Source organism: Rhopalosiphum padi, chromosome 1 (assembly GCF_020882245.1).
Source record: "Rhopalosiphum padi isolate XX-2018 chromosome 1, ASM2088224v1, whole genome shotgun sequence".
NCBI classification, from domain to species: Eukaryota; Metazoa; Arthropoda; class Insecta; order Hemiptera; family Aphididae; genus Rhopalosiphum; species Rhopalosiphum padi.
The window spans coordinates 65,859,418-65,884,282 of record NC_083597.1 but is presented as its reverse complement, the minus strand read 5'-3'; the positions used below and the strand labels follow the sequence as shown (position 1 = coordinate 65,884,282).

Here is a 24,865-nt window from a genome sequence, read left to right as displayed (position 1 = left end):
AAAAGAAAAAGTAGGGGTTAGTGTGCTTGATGAATCACTCTGTATACGCTACAAATATAGTATAACCGTGATTATATTATATATATTTTATAAGCAACTGACACATCATTTAATGGCGGCAGTGGTCCCTTTCTCTTATAGTCCTCATCCTGGTTTCCCGATGGATGGGTGGCAGTTCAGTTGTTTTATTGGTTTCGTAATACGATCGCTAAAAGGCCACGGGAGCGCATGTATATTGCGCAGTGGCGGCTACTCCGATGGCAGCGTTGTTTTAGTGGCAGTGTAAGTGTGTATGTGTGGTGATTCGAAACTGAAGAGGTAGTAGTGATGGGTCTAATAATAATAATAATAATAATAATAATAATAATAATAATATAAAAGCGTTCTCCTGGCATTGGCATGAGAGAACAATCCAATTTCGGTTTTGACGCCAATAGACTCTTATCGACTTAGAGTCACTGGAAATCTGGAAATATTTTTTGTGACTGTGTACAGTGTGTGTTTTTATTGTTGCAAATGGAATAATTATAACGGTATTCTATAATATATCATACGTATCCGATGAACTCAACTAAAATAATAATAATAAAAACAATTTCACATGATTATATTTTTGTGTTTGTATTATATTTATGAAGGTGACATTGGTGCTCGCGTTAATGTTTCAACAACAGCCTTGGATTAACTATTAATATTTAACACTTTATTTTAATTCATCAATTATTTACTCACGAGAGCTGCAGTTAACATTATAAAACAATAGAATAATAATATGTTTAATATATTTTATTAGGCTTTTGGCAGGATTGATATTTATTTAGTAGGACCAAACATTGAAATTTATTTTCACACAACTTTGTGCGTAAGATTTCCTCTACTATAAATTTTACTAAATCACCGCAAATATATTTAAGTATATTGTTTTTTATAATTAGTTGTTTGTTAGTCATTATGTAATGTGTGTATATGAATACCAGTGGTTACTAATATCAATAACCTCGAAAAATACTGATTTAAAAATTAATAATATTATGATGTGGAATTGGTGTAGACAACATTAAATAATCTATACCTTATTATAGATGTAGGTATAATATGGATGAGATTACTACAAAAATATTTTTTGTAATTTAAATATTTTACCTTTGAAACTAAGTAAATACACAAAAAATATACATTTTGAGAAAATTAAAAAAGTTAAGTTTTTTTGTACGTGCATGCACAATAAAATTTATTTTAAATTCTGAGCAGAACGATGAATGTATTGATTTTATAATAATATGTGTGTGGTGTGTGTGTGTGCGTGTTCACGATATGTAGTCGATAAAATGTTTCGATTTTCAGCTTTGAAGGTGGTTTAAGATAACATTTTTAAAAGTTAAAAATTAAAATATCCCAGTATTTTTCAAAATACTTAAAATCTAAACAATATGTAAAGATGATAATTATTTTGCTCTAATTTAAAAGCATAGTTGTTCACGGGAACTTAAAACTTTTACGTATTTTATGAATTTTGCAATACGCAATGACATTTTCAAAATATATAGATTAATTTTAAGATATTATCGATTATTTTAGTATGACCCTAAATTCCTAACACGCTAGTGTAAAGCAGCTATTTTACGGTATTCACAGTTTACTTAAAAGTTATTAACTATTATATAATTTGGTATAAATATCTATTATTACAGTAATTAAATATTAATAATAAAATAAATGTAATATTTTGTAAAATAAATTACTTTAATAGTAATATCAAAAAAATATATCACAAAATATACTTAGTGATTTGTTCTGACCGTCTCTGCTCAGAATCATTTTTCGTATACAATGAATTATTTTAAATGCCTACCACTTTTTTTTTTATGCACCCTCAATTTTTCTATAAATTGTATTGATTCAGATAGTCTATTTTTGTATAAATAATTTTTTTCATATTATAAATTTGACAGTTAAAGTAAGTGGAAATTGACAAATAATCTAATAATAGTAATAATAATCTGTTTTTGTAATTATTTATTCTATTGCGAAAAGTGAGATAAGCATATACGTAAACTAGTCTTTTAAATTAGAGGAGCTAGATTCCTAAAAATGTTTATAGCAAATTATTAAAATTATATTATTATTTATTATTTCTATTGGTGTTTACCAACTGACTCTAAAATTATTATTCGTTTATATGAAAAATTATATTTTTTAACATTGTGTGCAAAAATAATGTAATTACTAATATGTTTATAGGCACATATATTTACTTAAAACTTCTGAGGCGGAGCTGAAGCCCACCTAAAACTCTCCCCTCCTAGTTACGCCTATGGAGATAAAATAAATAGTAGATAATTTAAAAATGTGAAACTTATAAAAATGACTAAATTACAAATGTTTTTTAAAATTGTATTATTTAATAAACATAAATTATGTTTTATTTATGTATAAATACTAATTTACCAATATCGGGGTTTTCTCGGGTAAAAAATAGCATGGTTAAAATTACATTAAAAATTGATTATTAGTAAATTTCAACTTACTTAAACTTTGTCAATTTTGTAATTAGAAAATCATTTTATGCAAAATTAAAAAAAAAACTGCAAACTATCTGAATTTGAAAAAAAAATTGTGTTTTTATTAAAATAATTTAAAATTTTAACTTATATTGCCCAATAACAATTTGAAATTTTCTCAAAATTTAAGTACTCCTATTCATTTCTCAAAAACTCCTAGTAAAATAGTTGAAATATTGAGTGGTACATATTCCTATTAGTTTAAAGTGAACACACTTATACACTTGTATAATAATTAATAACTATTAAGCTATACTTTTTCACACTATTATAAGTTAGGTTAGGTTAGGTAACCGATTTGAATATTGAGTGTTATAAAAAATGTATGCATCTAATCATCTGTTTAATATGTATAAGTAAAGTAGTTGCATTTTAATCATAGGTACTAATTGAGTACAACTAAAAATTACAGTAAATAATATTCCATATTTATTTTCATGAATAAATTATATTTTTTAATCTTTTTAATTTCATACAATTTAAAAAATATGATTTTAATCTATAATATTTTATTGTCTAGTAAAGAAAATAAATTATAAAGGATTTCTTAAATACATATTGCTAAGAAACTATATTTTTTTTATTTTAATGTTTTACTTGAATAAATTTAAACATTTGATTACATTAATTCTTTTTTATAAGTATATAAAAGTTGTATAATCTTTTTTTTAGTGACCAGTTACTTAGTGAGCACTTCATGTTTATACAAACTTAAATTTTTTTCAAGCTTATAAATACCAAAAAACTTCATAGGTATTATAGTTATAAATAATATGAGTTCGTAAAAAACATATTATTTGTAATTAATAGTAATATTTATAATGTATGTAATATATAATACACAAGTTCAAATTTTAATCAATAATAGTTTAGTTAGAAAGGTAATTTTGTGATGAAATATTTAAAGTTAAACACAAAACAATAACTATAACGACAAATATTAATTTGTATACGTGACAATAGGTTAGGTTTTAGATTATTTTAAATTCTGAGCGAAACGAGAAAATTATTGGTTTCACAAGGTTGGAATGTGTATTTTTTTCAGAAAACATTGTTTAGCAGGGATATTAATTGAAGGCCATTTTGATCGTACTAGCTACTATTAAAAATAATGTAGAAATAACAAAGGTACCGTTGTTGTGTCCCTAGAAATATTCTAATTAAGTTTTTATTAAATTGTTGAATGTTACTAATTTATTTTTAGAGTAATTAACTATGAATTTTTTCTTTTATTTGCAGAACTTGTTTTACAGAAAATATTTTTGGACAGTATATTTATTATGATCACTTTCACCAATTTGATTCAAAATACATTAGTGTATTTTTCAAAAGATTTTTATTATATGCACTGATTTGTAAATGAAATGTAGCTAGGGGTTATAAAAGTCGTACGTATAGATGTTTTGGGTAAAAATTTCAAAATGGCTCATCAGTAAATAATATGTATATTCTGTTGTTTACCTTCAACTAAATGGTATCGCGGAAACTGAATATGATATCGATTTATTGTTTGTGGGCTGCGCAAGTTTTGGGAAAAAGTGGTGTATGTGTTACTTTTAATGATTTGAGTTTGAATACAACTAGGAGGACGTATATTTAAACACTTTAAACCGGTTAGATTTTCGAGTTATTTTTAGTGACTCATTAATATATGTATAATATTCACTATACACTAGGCAATATACTTGTTTGTCACCATTTACCAATGGTGTGCTTGTCATAAAATTGAAAATATTTTATATTATATCTATAGGAAAATTTACAATTAATTGATAATTATTTTAATAATTACCATGCATATGATATATGTATCTACATTTTATTTTATTTATAAAAAAAAACAAACAATCAAAACGTTAAACCATGAAACTTCATATTACAATATATTTATCGTGCAGACTGCAGATAATATAGGTTATAAGAAAATATGACCTCCCGTCCATCCGATTCCTCGTACATTAAATTTCATAATATCGTATTAAAGATTACGCATTAAGCTAATTGATCTTCAATAACAAGTGGAATACTTTATTAGTCACTAAAATTAGATCTAGATGTTCGGTGGAGACGTGCAGTGAATTTTACATTTCTTTGTGAACAGCTAGAAATCTAATCAAATGGGTTTTCCATCTCTACTTACTAGTTAGTAGTTACTCCTCGTCTCTGTGGATCTGAAACTGCATTCTCTGCTCCAATACATACAACTCATACCTACATTATTATAGCCTTTAACCGAATATGTGTGTTTTGCTATTGTTTGTCCTTATATTTCTTTTTAATATATTTGTTATATTGCTAATTATAATCGAGTTATTGTGTGTACACAATTATTGTGTAATGCAAGAATATAATTTTGTTGCAAATACAAATAATATAATATTAAGAGTAATTTAATTAGGTATAAATGTCGACATTTCAGAATAATATACATATTTACGTTAAGATTCGATACCTATAAAGTGATATATTCTATAGCATATCAATTGTGTATACTAAGTAAATTTACGTTATTTTTGATGAAGTCCTAACATATGTCTCAGTAAAATTAGTTCAACTTAAAAGTTATAACACTAATTTTAATGTTTAATACACAGTTGATTTTTAAATGTACATATAAAAATTTTAAAATAACAGTTTAGTACCTACGAAATTCTTTAAATCATAAAAATATAACGATTTAGGTGACTTTCGAGTGTTGTTCATGTATCGCGTGCCTATGCCAGTTTTGCGAATTGAGCTTAATAGTCGCTACATTCGAGCGTAAAGTTCGAACGGAATTTTGTTAGAGTATAAGATTGATTCTGTTTATAAGTCATAGCCATACAATGTATAAGATATTATTGCTGATTGTTGACTATACACATGTATTTTAAATAGAAAGTAAATATATTTATTTTTATCTTAGTAAGTAGGCGCGTTAACTAGGAATGAAAAAAATACAATCAAATGTTCATGTTAAAAGTCATAACTGTGTAGACAGTATATAATAAGATACAAATATGAGAGCTAGTTCTTATTTATATTTATTTTCGAGGGTCTGGGTATGTAAAGAATACAACAATAAGGTGGCTTTAATGTACTTTCGTTGTGATACTACAGCAGACATAATATATAAAAATAACAACACTCTTCGAGTCATTAGGAATTTAAAGATATATATTTTTTTATTGAAATAAGTTCAATATTTTTAAAGATTTCCCTACACAAATAATTGTTATATTACTTTAGATAGATCTATTATATTATAGTAGTATCTTTTGTATTATAATTTACGACCAAAGGATACGATATTTTTCTAACGATTGTGTATAGACATACATTATGCATTAGTGTAGTGTATCTAAGCGGGCTGCCGTAATTATCGTGGATTTAATACAATAGTTTTTGGAGGATAATGAGAATCGCCTCCTCGTAGTATCCTTTGGCCTAAATGGACAAATAGTTTTCAAAAATATTATAAGAAAATACCTATTAGATAAGAGAAGATCTATAAGGTGCTTCTTTATTCGAATCTAGTTTATATATCATTCATTTCAATAATTTTTACCTTAAAAATATCACGACGTAGTCATACATCATTCTAGATTTAAACTATTTAAGTTATCAGTTATATAAGCATTTTATATCATATATTAATAATTTTTATGATTAGTGTACATGCAATCCTAATATCTATAATTCTAAAATTCTACATACATATAAATATATAATATAATGTCATATGATAACAGCGTTATGATGTTTTGGTATCATTTTCAAACTGCTACCGTAGATGACAGTTGTAATTACTGTCGCGCAAATTCGTAAGAAAGTATTGTATTCATCGTATGACGATGAAACTATAATATTTAAAACCGTATTTAAATGCATTTGGATAATGCCAAAATTGTACAGTTGGCGGCGGCCGCATAATATACATAATATACACGTTTAGCTTGGTCTGCTCATTGCGTGTTGTGTGTGTATGATGTGACTTGACGTGGGTTGGATGCGTGTTAGTCGGCCTTTTTATACCAACGCGCGCGCACAATTATTTCCCTAATCGCATAGAACACATGTGTGTGTACGCGCCAGTAAAAACGATTTTATCTATATATATGTATAAAATATAGTAATGATATATTATAGCTAGTATTATGACACGATACCCGTAAGCTTCATAAACAAAACATATGTATATACAGAATGAATCACCAAGCATGTTTATCCCCATTTTTTACTTAAATAATACATTTATTCGAAATCTGATTTTTGGAATTTTTATAAATACCATATTTTTAGATTGTTAAGATTTTTTTATATTACTTAACGAGTATCTTGTGGAGATATAAACTTGTGTTTTTTCAATAAGAACTTTCCTCTTTCTTTATTGTAAATTATTTAGTAGATAATTTTTTTGAATAGTTCGTCGTATCAAAATCAAAATTCGAGCGAATGGTTTTTGAATTATTTTACACCTTTGGAAGATAATTTAGGAAATATAGTGGCTTACAAATTTTAACAATAATTATGATTCTATATATATATTCATAAAAATGTTCATCTAAGTATAATAAATACGAGATCCAATGTGACATCTATTTAATATTTTTGTAAAACAGTTTTTAATGACTGTTATCCTTAGTATACATATTTTAATAACTGAGAAACTACTCAAATTTTGAATTTGGCACAAAAAAATGTTCAAAAATTATATCCAATAAATAATTTACAGTAAAAAAAAGGATATTCTCATTTGATAAATAGAAGTTTTCATCCCAATTTAAAAGCATATAATATAAATAAATATTTAAGTAAACTTAAAAATTTAAAATTGAATAAACCCATTTTTAAAGTAAAAAAAAGAGGTAGATATGTTTGATCACTGTACATTATACTGTGATTGTCTGTGACGTGTTTGTCAGAAATGTTTTGGCTTGTAATTTTTCCTTTGTTCATAAACTTCTATTTTATTTATTTTTTGTTTGTGTGCTTCAGAAATATAATTGTAGCAGCTTGTCCAAATACATAATACGTATCCTTGCACATAAGTCGTTGTTACTAATTAAATTGCTACATAATTCCATACTGTACGCGTAAACAAGCACTTTAAAAATGTTTACAATGAGCGAAATGAAGCTTATCAGTTATCACTAATATAATAGTAATAATATATTATGGTACATGCAATATACTTCGCGCATAGGTAGTAATAATGCAGTTAATGTTTGAGAATCTATATAACTGATATAATATTATAATTTATAATTCGAATGATATTGATCGATATCGAATGGGCATAAATATCGATTTGTAGCGGTACCGTAACGTCGTAACGAAAGGGTTCAATATAATTAACTTAATTATTATTTTTAGGTAATAAATATGTACTAGTATTTTTGTTATTTTTAGATATAAGTATTTTTGTGCAGGTTATGTTCATCGACTTGATAAGTATAGACACCTCCGTACTTATATTATAATTCGTACTATTATGATAATTTTATTATGGCGAGGTGTATGCATTATATATTATTATTATATTTATACACACTAGCGAATATTTGCGATTATAGTATTATACTATTATATAATAATAACGAAACTCTGTATGGTTTTGTCATTGTGGTTTGAGATACAATAATATTATGTTTACCGTTTATAAAATGTTTACGATGATATTATTATTATCATTATCGTTATCATAATATTATTATTATTAATTAGTTTTATGTTATCTTAGACCTCAGTGATAGGATTAAAATAAACGAATTGAAAATTCTACTTACAAAGTCACGATACATAATTATATAAATTATAAATTATTATTATACTATAAAATTATATATATTATATATATATATATATGTGTAATTTACATAATATATGTATTATATGTGTCAGCACTTTGACGTAGTAATGCTTGTGAATCCACGAGACTTCACACGTAACCAGTTGTTTTTAATACTTTGTACGCCACTACGATATATTTTTTATTTTCATATTTTGTTTGATTACGACGTCATGATATTATATTATGATGATAATTCTGTGTAAATACGATTTAAATTAGTAATAGTATTTGGGTATACTTGAAAATTCCAAAAATCGGAAATTTTATAAATTTAACAATAAATGAAAAATTGAGTTGAGCATGCACGGTGAATCACTCTGTATATATTACGAAAAATCTACTCGTTTCTATATTTTTTTATATTTTTAATCACGCGTTGATGGTTATTTACCGAGGTCTGGTGTACATAATATCATCCCGGTACTATAATACTACATATTTATTACATTATTCTATTGTGAATACATTTACCTTTAATCTCTGTATGCACACACGCGCCTCAGGGTTGGTGAAAAGAGCGGGTTATAGAGAATGGAGTATTTGTATAATGTACATGCATAGCGTTGCCTTAAGGATAGTTTCAAGACCTGAACGGACTCTAGGGTATATTATACAAGCTTGATGTGATGTTTATAAACATTGACCGCTTTGTAAGTGGCTGTTATCTAGTGTAAGATCATTAAACGCGTGGTAATACAGTGGCCCAGTTGAATATTTAATGCTATAGCCACCGCCACTACTATGGGCATACTATATAATATACGCTACGTTTTTAATGTGTTTAATGTCTACTAATAGTTACCTATTTTTTGGCATATCGTTTTTTGTATAATATTTTGCATTGTGTTTTTTAAACGCTATCGACTATTTTTGTTATGTGCGTTTTGAAAACAATCGTGACTTTTTTTCGACCTTGTCAAATGTGCAGATTAATCGGCCTTTTCCAATATAACAGCTCGTGTGTCAAGGCTTTTAGTGAACTTTGGTAATTTCTTTTTATGCCTGTTAATTTCACCCTCTGCAACTCCTCTCCAGATCCGTATGTATCGATTTTCATATACACATTCAGCTTTGTGGAAAACTTAGTAGAAAAGCACTAACCCATTAGAGACATTAAAACTTTCACAAAAGGGTTCCACCCCGCCCACGGATAAAAGCTACTGGCGTCCCACCACGCCACGTATAACCATTGAGTGTGAATTTCATTTCAATGGTTCGTTTAACACACACAATTTCACCTCAGGAGAAACTAAATCCCCAATATCAAAGCGTGACATGTACTAAGCAGTACATATATGTCAATATTTACAATGCGTCAATTAATAATCATATTATTAATTTTTTAGTTCGTGTATAAAAACAAATTGTATTATACAGGAAATGTGTGTAAATACTTAAAATTATATTAATTATTAATGTATTTTACACACTTAATGTCAAAATTGACACTGCACATGTCTTGTAAAATCCATTGCAAAATCGTGTCTAACCACAACAATTCTACTTATACTATACGGTTTATATTTACAACTGTACTACCAATACTTTACTTTCAAATTACTTTGTACCTATAGCAACACAGAGGTGTTCTATTAAACGAATGAGGCCAAAACCTCGTCCAACAGTCGTATTTATTGAGTGCAGATCTAAAATATAAAAATAAAACTAAGTAAATATACACAAACAACAGACGTAGTCATTTAATTAAAGATTATAAACAAACATTTTGCCATCTAGTAATGTGAATATTATTAATTAGTATGTATTCATATATATTATTTTGCTATTTAAATTGAACTGTCATAGCATAAGTCTGGTATATATCGTTCGTAATAAATTATTGTAACTTTATATTTACTTCTAAAACAGCAGAATTCCATTAGAGTTAAAAAAAAGTATTTTCAGTTTTTAGAACATTGAATTTCATGAATAATAGTAATTCAATCATCTTATTTGTTTAATGTAGATGGTAAAAAATGTATCAATAAATATTTATAGCAATGTAAGTATATTTTAATAGTGGCACCAAAATGTATGTTATATAGTGCAAAGATCATGATTTAAGATATAATATTTTGTTAAATGGAATTATTTTTACGCCTAAAGTGAGTAAACAGGTACTTTTTGTTTGATCAATTTTTTTCGTATAACTTATTTATGATATTTATACATGGAAGCCTTCAAGTTCATTTATAGATTGATAAAAATGTTTAAATAATATAAAATGTATTTGTTATTTTTGTATTATTTATGATTACCCATTTAATAATTATTTAATAGCAATAGTGAGATAAGCTTATATTAAACTGAAACATTTTTAAATATCCATATAATTCTATTAAAATATAAGTATGTTTCAATTTATAGAAATAAAATAATAAGTAATATTAAATAAATTGTATTCTCAATCGTTTTAAAAACCTTATGAATTTATTGAAAATTATTTCGTTTTGAGCATGTAAAAGTTTTTCTGGTATTTTCGATGAAAACAATAAATTGGTTAAACGGTTTATTTCAACTGTGGAAAGTTTTAACAATAAATTATAAAAAATAATGAATATTAATGTTCAAATGGCCCTGAATTAAACATTTGAATGAAAAGAACTTTTATACATATTTTTAAATTGTATGATAACTATTTTCTTAAAATGTTCTAGATAATATAATTTACCTTACAATGATACTATACATATTTATTACATGGTAGATTATTAAAATATGCAATAGAAATATATGAATTTATGCGTTACTTATGGGAAGCAGAATATTTGTTATTAGGAATTAAATTAAATCTCTCTAAACGTCACGAGTTAAATTAAAAAAAAAAAATGTTTATTATTAATCTTTTTTTTTTATAGTATTACGTGAACATTTTAAGAAAGCTTATTGTCAATTAGTTTAGTGTGATTATTGAATTTAATTTTAGTTTTAGATTTATACGGAAATTAAGAAAAACTTAATACATTATATAGTTTGTAGTTTTCAAGGCTAATATTTTGATTTTTTTTCATTATCTTAAAATTAATATACATTAAATACAATATGTACCTACTTCATATTTTGACCTTCGAGTATGTGGGTGGACATAACTACGAATAACCTGAATTCGAAACATCACGTCTGTAATCCATATATGAATATTGTTACCACAGTTCCCAAGTGTTTACTTAAACATGTTTATTTACTGTGAAAATATATACAAACAATTTGCATTGTTGAGTGAAAACAATTTAAGTACCTCTATACACAGCAGCTTTAAAAGACTTAAAAATAGTAAATACTTATAATATTATATTCTTGACATGTAAATAAGTGTTATTGGTTATGATTGAATTCGTTTAAATAAAATAAAATCTTCGCTAATAAATTGAAAAAGAATTATTCAAATAAAACGTTTGTTTCGGTTTTTTATTTTTTCTGCTTAACTTGAAAACCGATAATTTTATTGTACCTATATAGTATATACTTTAATAAGTGATGAGTTGTTACTGTTGGCTTAACTTAATTGCGTTTCTTTTGAAGTGATCGTTGAAAATTAAAACTATTTCGAAAGACTAATAATTATACCATATTGCTGTTGCATTAATAGATTTTGTATTTTTTTTTTACGTTTTTATTGTTTCTTTGAGTATGAAAATCATCTATAGGTTGGGTTTTTTTTTAAACAAATTTTATCGTCGGTGAAAAATATGTTACAGAGGTTGGGTACCAATAGCGCGCGTGGTTTCCAATTTGCAGAGGCCATTCATCAAAAAAAAAAAAAAAACGTCGACATGAGCCGCCGGTAAGGCTGCCGCCAAGTAGGCTGCAGGACCAACTTGAAAGCGATCAATCTTGTTGAAGTGAGAAAAGAAAAAGTAAATAAAATAAAAACAAAAACAACGCAGACAAAAAGAAGATAACATTTATCGTCGGAGAGGAAAGACGATTTTTCAAGACGCGCGCGGCAGACGATTTGTTGAGATATTCATTATATATTATACACGAAGAGGGTGAATAGAAGGGATGAAATTATTTGAACCAGTAAGGACGGGGGTAGAGAGGTCGCTAAAGGATTTCTTGGACACTGCTATACCTTATATATATATAAGATATTATGTGCGCATGATATTTACCGAAAACCAGCCAATAGAGCTGTACGCGGGATTACTGTTCGTTTCCGAAATCAGAGCTGTTGAACCGATGTGTTACGAACTAATAATAATAATAGGATTTAAACCAGAATCGTTGATATCATACCAATAATTATGTCATACCTCTACAAGTCACCGTCAAAGCGAGTATTCATTGAAATAATATAAAAATAAATATGCGATAACACTATGTATATCATAATAATATTACTAATATGTTTTGCATTATTTTTTATTGTATATTATTAAAACAAAATGCGTGAACATGTTATGGTAATTGATACACAACATAATATTATATATTAAACATATAATATATTTTGTTGATAAACGTCTATACAATAATCTCAATTACAAAATTCTTTACAATACACAGATTCGATATTATTATGAATTACGGTACTATAGTTAATAGTGTTGTTTTAAACACAATCTAAAAGGGAGACTTGTGGGTGGTGAACAGTCTTTGTTTTGAAATTAGCACTCTCATTTATGATATTTTGTAGATTGACTGAAAAAATAAAAGACCCCAGATTTTTCTTTGAAATTCCGTTACAGAAAATTACGCATACTGCAGTTTGCAATAATCCAATATAACAGCTAAACGTTTTAACGAACGTATGAAATATAATATTTACCTATATGTCTTATATATGTATTTTTATATGATGTATTATTTTATATTAAACACATACATATTTAAAACTGTTAAAAACATTACAAACATATTTATACTATATAAACACAACTCATGTTATATTTATATAATAAATATATATCATATGTACATATAGAGACATGACAATTTTACATTAAAATTACATTTGAATATGTCAGATCATTGCGATGAGTATAAGATCATTTACAGAACGTATCTAAACAACGAAACTGTGAAATCAATTAATATACGAAGTGATTAATTTTAGTGTCGATTGGTCATGGTACCCAGCAAACGTTGTCTACTACTCAGCTCATCAAAACTTTAAATATTTATAACTAGGTAATTATACTTCTTCGAAATTTCATTTTTATGTACCTCGAAATAATCTGCTTCGGAATATGAAGTTTAAAAAAGGTGGACAAGTGGATACCATTCTGCTGTAAATTACGTATAAGTGGGCCACTATAATGGATGTGTTAGATTTGAATTAATTGACATATTATTGTATACGAAAAACTATTCTTATTTCCCTATTTCTCTTTGGATGTCAGCCCATATCACTAAGTATATTTCGTGTTATGGTTTTTTGATATTTCTATTGAATTAATTAATTTTACTATTAGTATTATCATAGATTAATTTTTTTTATTAACTTTTGAGTTTCTATCACTTTATCGTAAAATAGTGTGAATAGGTCCATATTATAAATATATGTATATAATATCTTAAAACTAATATATATATATAATATGTTTGTGGCATACAATGCCACAACTTATAACAAAATAATTAACATCACGGTTCATAATTAAATTTGTAATTTTAGCTCAAAAAGAGCTATATAATATAAAATTATATATTTTGAAATTTATACTTTACGTAAATATTTGAGAAAATTTCAAATATTTTGGTTATTAGGTTTTAAATTATTAAAAACAAAATAGATTTTTTTTAAATTGATTTTGCATAAATATTCTCGTTCTTACTTTATTTCTTATTTGTTTTTTCATATTATTTAAATAACACTGAATATCAAATTAATTTTCTAACCACCCTCAATGTTGAAGATTGAAGTATTTTATTAAATACTTATCATATAAACACAAAAATAAAAGTAAATATCGTTGTAAAATTAATACATTAATGAAATAATGAGTGTTGACACTCATACGGATTTCCTCATGTGTAAAAAAAATCGTGTGGTTCCCCCTCGTTATCCTTTATAATATTACGCATTTGGACTTGTACATGGCACATATTGGATTTAATTCCAGTTGTCTATATAATTGGCGAAATGGTGAAATTAAGTATATAGGTATAGTGTATAAGTATAATATGTATGATATCTGTATACACTAAACATAAAATAAACGCATAATATATATTTATAACATAACTGGCAGAAAATTTCAGATTATATGTTTGATTAAATTAATGTGATTATCCCGCACTACAGTAGGTACAAACGTTCAAGTTGTTAATGCGTGTTATATAGATCAAAAATCAGTGTATTTTGTAACTATACATATAACACATACACATCACATATTTACCGCTTTATTTTATTATAAACTAAATAATTTATACTTCAATTTAAATTTAAACTCACAAAGGCTATCACCCAGGAATGTAATTTAATTTAATTATATATATATATACAGGGTAATTCATTATGCTGCTCACTCCAATGTTTCTTCAGTATTTTAATTATTAAAAATCATCCTATTTTTGGAATTTTTAAGTATATTTTAATACCATAATTTCAAATTCTTGATATTCTTTCACTACTTAAGTACAGTCCTGTGGAGAAAACGTTTTTCAAACTAGTATTCTCTTTTCAACTATAAATTATTATTTAGCAGAGATTTTTTTTGAAAATAGTGACGTATCAAAATAAAAATGTAAACGATTAGTTATGAGTTATTTAACTTTGTGTAGGTTAGAATAATTGGTTCATATTATGATAATATGTTTGGAAGATAGTATAGAATATTTGATGGAATTTTTTGAATATATAGTAATTAATATTAAAATATTAAAATTTATAATTTATAAAAATGGTATAATAAGTACTAGATCCAATATTACATCTATTTTAAATTTTTGTAAAACCATTTTAAACAACTTTTATTTTTAGCATATATATTTTTATAACTGAAAAACTAATCGTTTGAATTTCGAATAATGTAAAGGTACATCAACATTTTCAAAAAAATTATTCGCTAAATAATATACAGTAGAAAATAATCTCGTTTAAAAAATAAAAGTTTGTATTACTCAGAATGATAAAAAAAATTATTAAGAATTTGAAAATACGGTCTTAAAGAAAGTATATTTAAAAACTCCGAAAATCATGATTTGAATAAATTCATTATTAAATGAAAAATAGATGTGTTCATACTCGGCAAATCATCCTGTATACCATTCTAACAATTTAAGTATTTACCGAGTTTCATAATGAATAGTAAAATATTTAATGTAAGTTAAATAAATCCCCACTTATGAGTATACTAATACTCAGTGTAAACGTGCAATATAATTGTTGTGTAGGTGTATGAGTGTATCCATTTATTAACAATCAATTTAAATACAGGTATACGTTTTATCGAGTCAGACTGTCAAACGCGTTGTTTAATAAATATTTCAATGTATATGCATATAATATTATTGCAATATATTGTTTTGATTTAATAGATGAGTTTTTACTTTTTAGTGATTGTATTATATTATTTATATTATTATTTTTGTTTTATAACCATCTATATACCTACAACTATAAACACTAAACAGTCATGATTATCGCACCACTTACAGTCATACCGTATATGGGTATACATATATTACATTATTCGTAGTGTTTGGGAGTAACTTGACTTAAGTTAAATTTAATGTGACGAAATTCTTTTTTTTTTTAGTTACTTTTTTGCAGAAAAATTACAAAATTAATATTTTTTTAAAATACATTTAAGAACCAATTGATAATATATGTAAATATATCAAATAAGTAAAATATTACGATTGTAAATTAGTAACTTTTCAAACACTGATTATTATATTCGATATGTCTCTGCGCGATTGGAAACATTTATATAGTTTCTTTTTATATAATCATATAATATATTATCGGTTTTTTGTTTGTAGATTCAAGTGCAGCTTTTTTCGTTAGTCGTTACGCTACTCTGTAATCTTACACTGGAAAACCATATGCACGCGTCGCACGCACGCCGTCCAGAAAGCACACCGATATCGGATTGTCTTGTAATAGTTATGCCATAACGCCGTTCGGACGCGCCTGCGCGCTGTGACCCATTATAATATTATAGTGTACTGTGCGTGCATGTATATTAATAATATTATTCATTTATTGTTATTATTATTATATAATAATATACACCTCCCTCTGATCGACCATCCGCTCGTTTAGCCAACCTGTCTACGTGTGGTCAAAATCGCTGAGTTAACCGTTAGCCGCTCGAGCGCGCGCTCCTGCGCGTTCACCACGTCCGCGGTGGGTTCGTATCGGAAAATGGAAGATCTGTACATATCGTCGGCAACGGCTGAGTCGTGCACTAATAACAACATAGAGGAGGATTCACCAAAGAAGAAATGGAACGGAGGCTTGGCCATCCTGCAAGAGACCACCGAGGATTGTGGAAGGGGCGGCGAAGACAGCGGCGGCGGAGGAGGTAAGCCCCCGATGTCGCCGCCGGAGCGCAGGAATCGTCGGAAATCGTGGCAAATGGGGCGGCTGGACAAGAAGCGCCGAAAGAGTGTGTCCGTGCTCTCGCCCATCCCCGACGCCGAACAGCTGGACACTTCCGCACGGGAGTCGGCTTACTATAAGTCCAAACGACCTAGCTGGTGGAACATTTTCGCGCACGACAATTGGGCCCGGTAAATAATTAATATTAATAATAATACAATTATAAAATAGTTATATTATATAAAAAATATGCCTTCGCTGCCTACTCGTATTATGATCTGACACTGGGCGAGATACGAGTACCGAACTATGACACGGTATTGTTGGTTCGAGGAGTTGTTTGAATGGAAAATTAACGTATATAATTGGTAAAAATACGCTACATCGCCTACATCCACCAGATTATTATATTGTCTCTGTCTTTTGAACGTACAAGTTACAAAATGTGTGTTTAACAGTTCCAATTTTGTATAGTAACCTTTAATGATGAAGGTAATTTATCTATTAACAACCTTAAAGGTAAGAACATAACATACCTGTTTTCTCTATTGGATTTCTTACGATACTTTAATTTTTGAGCGAGTTTTTTTCAACAAGTATATTAATATAATATCTCGAAAATTATTGGGTGTTGATGAAAATTGAAGTATTGTAACAAAATCATGAGAAAACAAAGATAAATACATTTAAATGCTCTCGCTTTTAAATTTCATAACAGGTAATTTAGTCAATTATATTATTAAAGGTTACTACACAAAATTGGATCTGCTAAACACAGTTGTGCTATATTGTGCGCATGTAACACGAAGACAATATATGATTATAAGATATTATATGTAGATACGTAGATAAGAGTATACAACGTCTTATTAAGACCTAGGTAATGGGTATCTATAAAAGGTATACAGTTGTTGGTACCGTTTTTGACACGTGTGAAATGTACATTCCTAGTGATTATCACGAAGTGGCTTAAAGATAAAAACATAGCTTTACGAATTATTTTTAAATTAGGGGGTTTTTTTTAGTGTTTTTACACCTTTCTCAACGTTAACGGCGTTTAATATTTGTACATACGTGTTAATATATTACATATATTGTGATATAAATTTGTATTGATAATAATATAAGCCTATATATTATAAAGATAATTATTATATATTTATTATTAAGTATGTTATTAATTTATTATTGTAAGGTCAATGTTTGTTTCTTTGAGAAATTTACTATATATGCGATAGTGTTAATAAAAACCTCATATTTTATATTAACGTGGTTTCAGTCAGAAAATACTATAATTATCATATGGATTTTAAACAGTTTATAATTGTAATACCAGGTCACCTTAGACGGCATTAAATACCCAAAAATATTAGGTAGTTATAATAACGTTAATAAGTGTCTTTTAATAACCGTGGACAAAAAAAAAATGAATTAATGTCAAAATAATTTCACGGATAATAGTAATGTTCTGATAATCATGTAATTAAATACTCAATGTGAACGTAGTATTATACATACTTTACGCTAAGTTTTAAATATTTTAAATAAAATGTATTTTTGTTTAGATTGTATTACTTATTTTTAGTAATTCGTTTAAATTAGTTGTGAATCTTTGAGAGCTGATGTTGCTCATTAATTCATACCAAAATGTTGGGGAAAGTATTTTCATATTGTGGAGGGAAGATATAACACGGGAGGATATGTTATTTTATAATAATACAAATAGCTACCGTTATATATCGATCAATATATTAGTAGGTAAACTGCAAACATAGTATTATCCTTTGAGTTATATCAAGTACATAATAATATTCAATATAAGATGTTTTTGTGAAACTTTGGCTGGTATAAAACATTTTATTTTTATCTTTAATGTTCATGGTTTATTTTAATTTATATTATTTTTTACAAATTACAAAACTAGGATTGGAATTTTTTTTTTCATTTCCAAAATTTAAACAATCTATTCTTGGTTAAAATAAATGCTGGAAATTAGAAAATAATGTTAACCAAATAAAATTAAATGAATAATCTTATAGTTTAGAATGATGTATGATAAAATAATAATTTAGTTTAATAAAATATATTGTATATCTATCTGTAAGTTTATCTCATCATTATAATAGGAATATAGAAAACAAATTTTGAATTACATAATATATTTTGATTTTGATTATAATAAATTGTCATTATTTTTAATATTTTCAACTTATAATTAGGTACTTTATTACTTTTTATAATCATTAAAAGATACATTGATACCTTAAATTGGTTTCTAAAATGTAGGTTCTTATTGAGATCGACTAAATTTATATAATTTAAATAATCTTAATCTGTTATCATTGCATTTTCTTCATATTTTATCATTAAAAATAATTGTATTAAATTATAATTCTTGAATGCTTGATAAGAATGTAGGTTTTCGCAGGTCAGTAGTGAAAAAAAATCTTGATAAAATATATTATATAGTGTAAGAAATATAATAGAGTGGGTGAAAGTAAATCATTCTATTGTATTTTACAATATTTCTGAGAATAACTATAATCATATAACTGATGTAATTTTCACCAAGAGTAAGTACAACTTAATATAATAGAGGATGAATGTATAAAAAAATTAAAAACCTATCTATATTAATGTGTTAACATGTTGTGAATAGTAATAGCAAATAGTACCTACACTATATTGCATAGTAGATTAAACTGTCATCTGTCGATATTAACATAGACAGTTCTTAATTCTTTTTATTATCATTTAATATCCGTGAAACTACTAAAAGTAAATATTAGGAGTATAATTAGTTTATTAAACAATATTTATTTGATTGATTGGTAATTAAAAAATATACATTAGGATTTATTTTTAAAATAAAAACTGGTTATTGTAAAGGGGTCATTATATCTTTAATATTTTATATTCATGGTTAATTTTTATGTATTTGATAATGCCACAAGTATAATATTCTAGTATTTATTTATGTAGTAATTTTAATGGAAATCATTAATAAAATAAAATAGTGTTTATTTGTTTAAAGATTTTATTTAGGGATCACCCCTTTATACATGGTATTGCCGTAGCATATAATTTGTAAGTTATTATTATGGAGTTATGCAATTCTCCTTGAGGCACAAAATCATGAATATATGGTTATTGAATAAATTCTCTTTGGCTAGGTAGTTTTAAATTGGCTTAAGATGAAATCAATTTTTATGGTAATTGTGTGTGATTGAAGTAAATTTCTTTAAAAAAGATTGAAGTGCATAATCGTGTTATCAATTTTTATCGGTCGTTCATCTGACCGCAAAAAAATGATTTGGTTGCTATTTATTTTTCTTTACTAAAACTTCTGTCTTGTCCATTTATTTAGATCGTCCTTAAATCCTTGACCTATATATTTATTGAACTATTAGAGTAAATGTAACCTTGGACCTGTAAGAGTGTTACGTATATCTTTGTAAATCTAAATGACGATTTAGAACGAACGTATATATACGATACTTACATTTTTATAGTCGCACCTTCTTATAAGTACACATTCTACTTAAGGTGTTATGAGCCGTAGAAAAATCTGTTCTTTTGATCCTGTTGAATGGTTCATTATTATTTGATTATTATAGTTACGTTTTTTTATTTTATTAATTTCCTTACTTAACGATAAGCAGCCTTACCCGTATTTACGCAATGTGGTTTTGGTATATAAGAAAAGAAAAGAAACAAACAAATAAACATAACACCAAAAAAATGCATTAAGCGGATTAAAACAAAGTTAGCGTTCATCTTATTTTAATTAGTATGTTATGCATCAATTTATTTTTATTTTTCAATATCATATCGTCATTTGGTAGTTTTTTTTTACACCAATCAATAGTTAAGATTTATGATCATAATTATTTTAAAATATCTAATAAACTGTCTTCAACAATCAAAATAATAAATCATAAAATATTTAAATTTCTTTTTAATTTTCAAAATTCAGTTATACCTATCTATTATATTTAAAATTAAATAACACGATATTATTATATCTGTTTAAATATAATATTATTTTAATGAAACTGTTTTAATTTTTGTATCGTAAAGTCATTTTAGTATGTAATTTATTTGTATTATTTAGATTTCAATATTAATAATTATTTTATAATTGTCTGAATGATTATTTTGTTATCTACTATAGGTACATAGTACACTTTCATAGTGTCTTCTACTTGTATATTATTGTTTACTGTCATGTACTTATGTACTTAGTTTTGATTTGTCTATACTCTATGTGATAATGATAAATCGGCGAATAGTAAAATCCATAGAGGTAGACTAGATACTAGAATACTACTTATAGTATACAAGAGTTTATGTATTATACTTCGATTATATAGCCTTATAGGTAGTTGCTAATATTCATACTTCCTACTTATAGACTATACTACTATAGTCTATAATATACATATTAGAACAATAAAATCACGAACTTTCTGTTAAACTATGATTATTCTAAATCATTATTATGGTTAAGAGTAAAGTAATCGTTTTGACTGGTTCTATCTTTCCAAATGATTTGGTTGTACTTAGTTTTATTCGTGAAACATTATGTCAAGTTGTATATAGGTTTTGTAGTACATTATTGTTTTGTTCTTTTATTGCACTATGAGCTCAGACTTTGAAAAACTCTTTACTTGAATATTTCACTACATTGACGTTGTAAAAGTTACATTTATTTTTCATAAAAACTTATTCAAAAGACCATTTATTAAATTTCGAATACTATTGTTTGTGCTCATGTATCTGGAACTAGATATCTTATGTATTTTAAGAAAAAATACTACTGTTCATTCTTACAAGAACAAAATTATTTTTAAATATAAGATATCATATTGTTTTGACTCCCATGACTATTATCGTAAATATTTTTATAATAACACCTTGGGTCGATGAAGATTATATGATTATATCGACTAATATGAATAGTGAGTACTTAGTAGTATTATAATTTATAAGTTACAAACAAAATTTGAAGTATATAGCATGCATTGAACCAGAAATAGTCTGCGTATGATATATAATTTTAACTTATAAGTCTAACAATAATTACTTATACATATTTACCTCTTTATGGCCTAACGATCATTAATTTAATTTATTTGACTTATTGTACAATATATTTTACTGTATTTTTTTGTCATTTTTTAATTAGTTAAATAATTTATCATTAATGTAACACCTTTAAGTACAACACAATGTTTTTATGATGTGAATTTTTGATCTGCTTAGCGTAATTGACAAAATAACAAGTTTTGACAGATAGAGTTTATGGTTATTATTGTTATTTTGGTTTAGTTTATGTGACATATTGGAGGTCACAAGTAATGTAGGTAGATGTAGGCATCCGGAAACATGCAACTTATTTATTATTATAGATATATTTTAATTTCAAGCTCTTAAAATCAAATTAAATTATTTAAAGAACATTATATTCTAAACTCTGAATTTTACTCGGTTAACTACATTTGCTTATAGACGGAAGCTTTATGTATTTTTCCTTGAAATCTTATCATATTTGTCGTAACAGGAAATAATATATAATGGGTAGATGCGGCATAATATGTCTATTGATAGTATAGTCATGCGATTGTTAAAGACGTAATCGTAAAATATAACCCTGACATCATGCTATACTCTTATATGTTTATACGATGGTTCCTGAGCCTCATTATGTATACAAGTATATAGAGTAAATCACAGTATTAATAAGAGTTAATTTACTAAAAAAAAAAAAGTAATGAATAAATAGGTGCACATTATTAAATACATATTTAATGTTAAAAATATCATAACAAGTACCATATTAGTTTAGTTGGTATAAAATATAAGTACTTAAAAGTTGACAAATATTAGGTACTCAAATATTATACTTGGTCTATTTAATAGTAACGCGGAAGTCATTATTCAAATGTTTTTTTGCGATATTTTATTATATAAAACAGTCAAAAAGATAATAGTTGTAATTTAAATTCTGTTATGAAACGAAATATTATTCTCATTGTTTTCATATAAAAAAAAGAAATTTAAATAAAAACTTTGCCAGCATAACAAACGAGCAAATTAAAACGTAGAAATTCATTATCATGTACTAGTTATGTACTTGGTTTTATAAATCCAAAATACTTTATACACAGTAATAATATAAATAAGGCAAAAGAATTTGTTGAAACTAGAACGGTTGATTGAATATATTTAATATTTATTGATGACTTACTTAGACTCGATAAAAAATAAACCATTTGGTAGTTAATTTATTATTTTGTTTTGAATATTCGTAGGAATATTATCATTTGCTGAAGATATAATGTGAAATATATTAACATAAAATGCATAACAAAATATGCGTAGTACAATATGTGAAGGCTGTGTGTTTTTGGGGCGGACGTTAAATGAGACAAATTGTTTTTTCTAAACCATGTGGTTAATCTAAACACTGCAAATGTGGATATCTTGGGCGTATACGTTTTGGAACAAATCCAAGACACCGGTCGGCCACTCGCAAATCCCTCGCAGTAATCATGTCCGACAGTATATCCTCCCACTGACTTGATTTTTTGATCCTTTTATATTGTAGGTAAGGTTTTTGTGAGATTTTAAGAGTATATTAAATTAAGTTAAATTTCTTCAACGTATTAAAATTTTTAAAACTTACTTTGTTACAATACAAAATTATCCATTATATTTCAAAAATTATATCATGTCTATAAAATACTACTTTAAATATTTGGTAACAATTTAAAATGTCGGTAATTTAAAATCGATCTTGTCAAAAACTCGTTTTGTGTAAAAATTCCAGTTTTTGCTGACTTATTAAAAAATATTGAGAATATTTTACTTTTGGTCACTTAAAAATACCAATTAGAATACAAGTTACAATTTTTTAGTAGAAACCACTCTTAAAATTGAAAATTTCTGTTCTTATAAAAGTTATGTCACACGTAAAATAAAATACGTACATACCTACTACATAATATATTGACATTATTGTCCATTTATTTTTTAAATTCACGCTAATACTTAATTATTTAAACAGTCTAAACTATTTTATTTTAACTTTATTAAAACCAGTGTGTTTATTTATTATTATTATTTAACATAATTGTTATTTAATAAATCTATTACATAGGTACGCACTTGGAGAATAAGCATGGTTAATAAATTAATGAGTTATAAGAGCAGACAGAATGAAGAGATCTTCTAGTGGAGGGACTTAGTCAGTATGTCATGAGATAGTTGGTGTATATAAGTACCTAATCATATTATTTTCAACGAGGGTAATAAATATTTTAGTATCTAATGCATTTATAAATTATAATTGTACGCGGAATTGTTATCATATTACAATTTCATCCAACTAAGTAAATTTTTATATATATTAAGTATTTAATGCAGAATTTTTTAAAATGACTCTTACTCTTTTTCATTAATAATATCAGTATACTACCACATAAATGAATAGATAGTTAAAATTGTCAAGGACGGCGTATTAATTAATCTAGGTATACTGATTAAGATATTTTATACATATTCACGGCGTAAGCACAAGTAATTAATGAAATCATCTATATTTTTTTCTAAAATTTACAAATATAATAAAATATTTGTGTACATAAACTATATTACATTATATTTTATTAATGTTTTAAGTTTAATATTCTTATTTAGTTAAAGAAATAATTATATTACAAAAGCACTCAATAACCTCTATACTAAGCTGTATGTATATAGGACGTATATATTATTAAATATAGTATAATATATAATATTGTATTATTTAATAATTTATGTATTGTATATAATATATTACAATTTATATGTTATAAATAAAACTATTATTATTTTATTTTTTAGCGATTTCGCACAAATAACATTAACAGTTTTTGTTAAATCCAATTATATTATTTTTTTTCTGAAATTCTGCTCTAAGTACAATAAATG

The 24,865-nt window shown here is 26.0% G+C and overlaps 1 protein-coding gene across 6 annotated transcripts in view; it reads left to right on the top strand.

Annotated features, from left to right (window-relative positions):
• The window catches only part of LOC132931929 (oxidation resistance protein 1), a 158,263-nt gene that overhangs the window by 28,210 nt on the left and 105,188 nt on the right, over positions 1-24,865 (top strand). For 5 of the 6 annotated variants that reach the window (XM_060998019.1, XM_060998018.1, XM_060998022.1 and 2 more), the window contains exon 2: positions 16,330-17,082. The exons of the other annotated variant lie outside the window; for it this stretch is intronic. In XM_060998019.1, coding sequence (XP_060854002.1) covers positions 16,715-17,082 — 368 coding nt within the window. In that variant the 5' untranslated portion in view covers positions 16,330-16,714. The remainder of the gene's footprint in view (positions 1-16,329; positions 17,083-24,865) is intronic. 6 annotated transcript variants of the gene reach the window in all.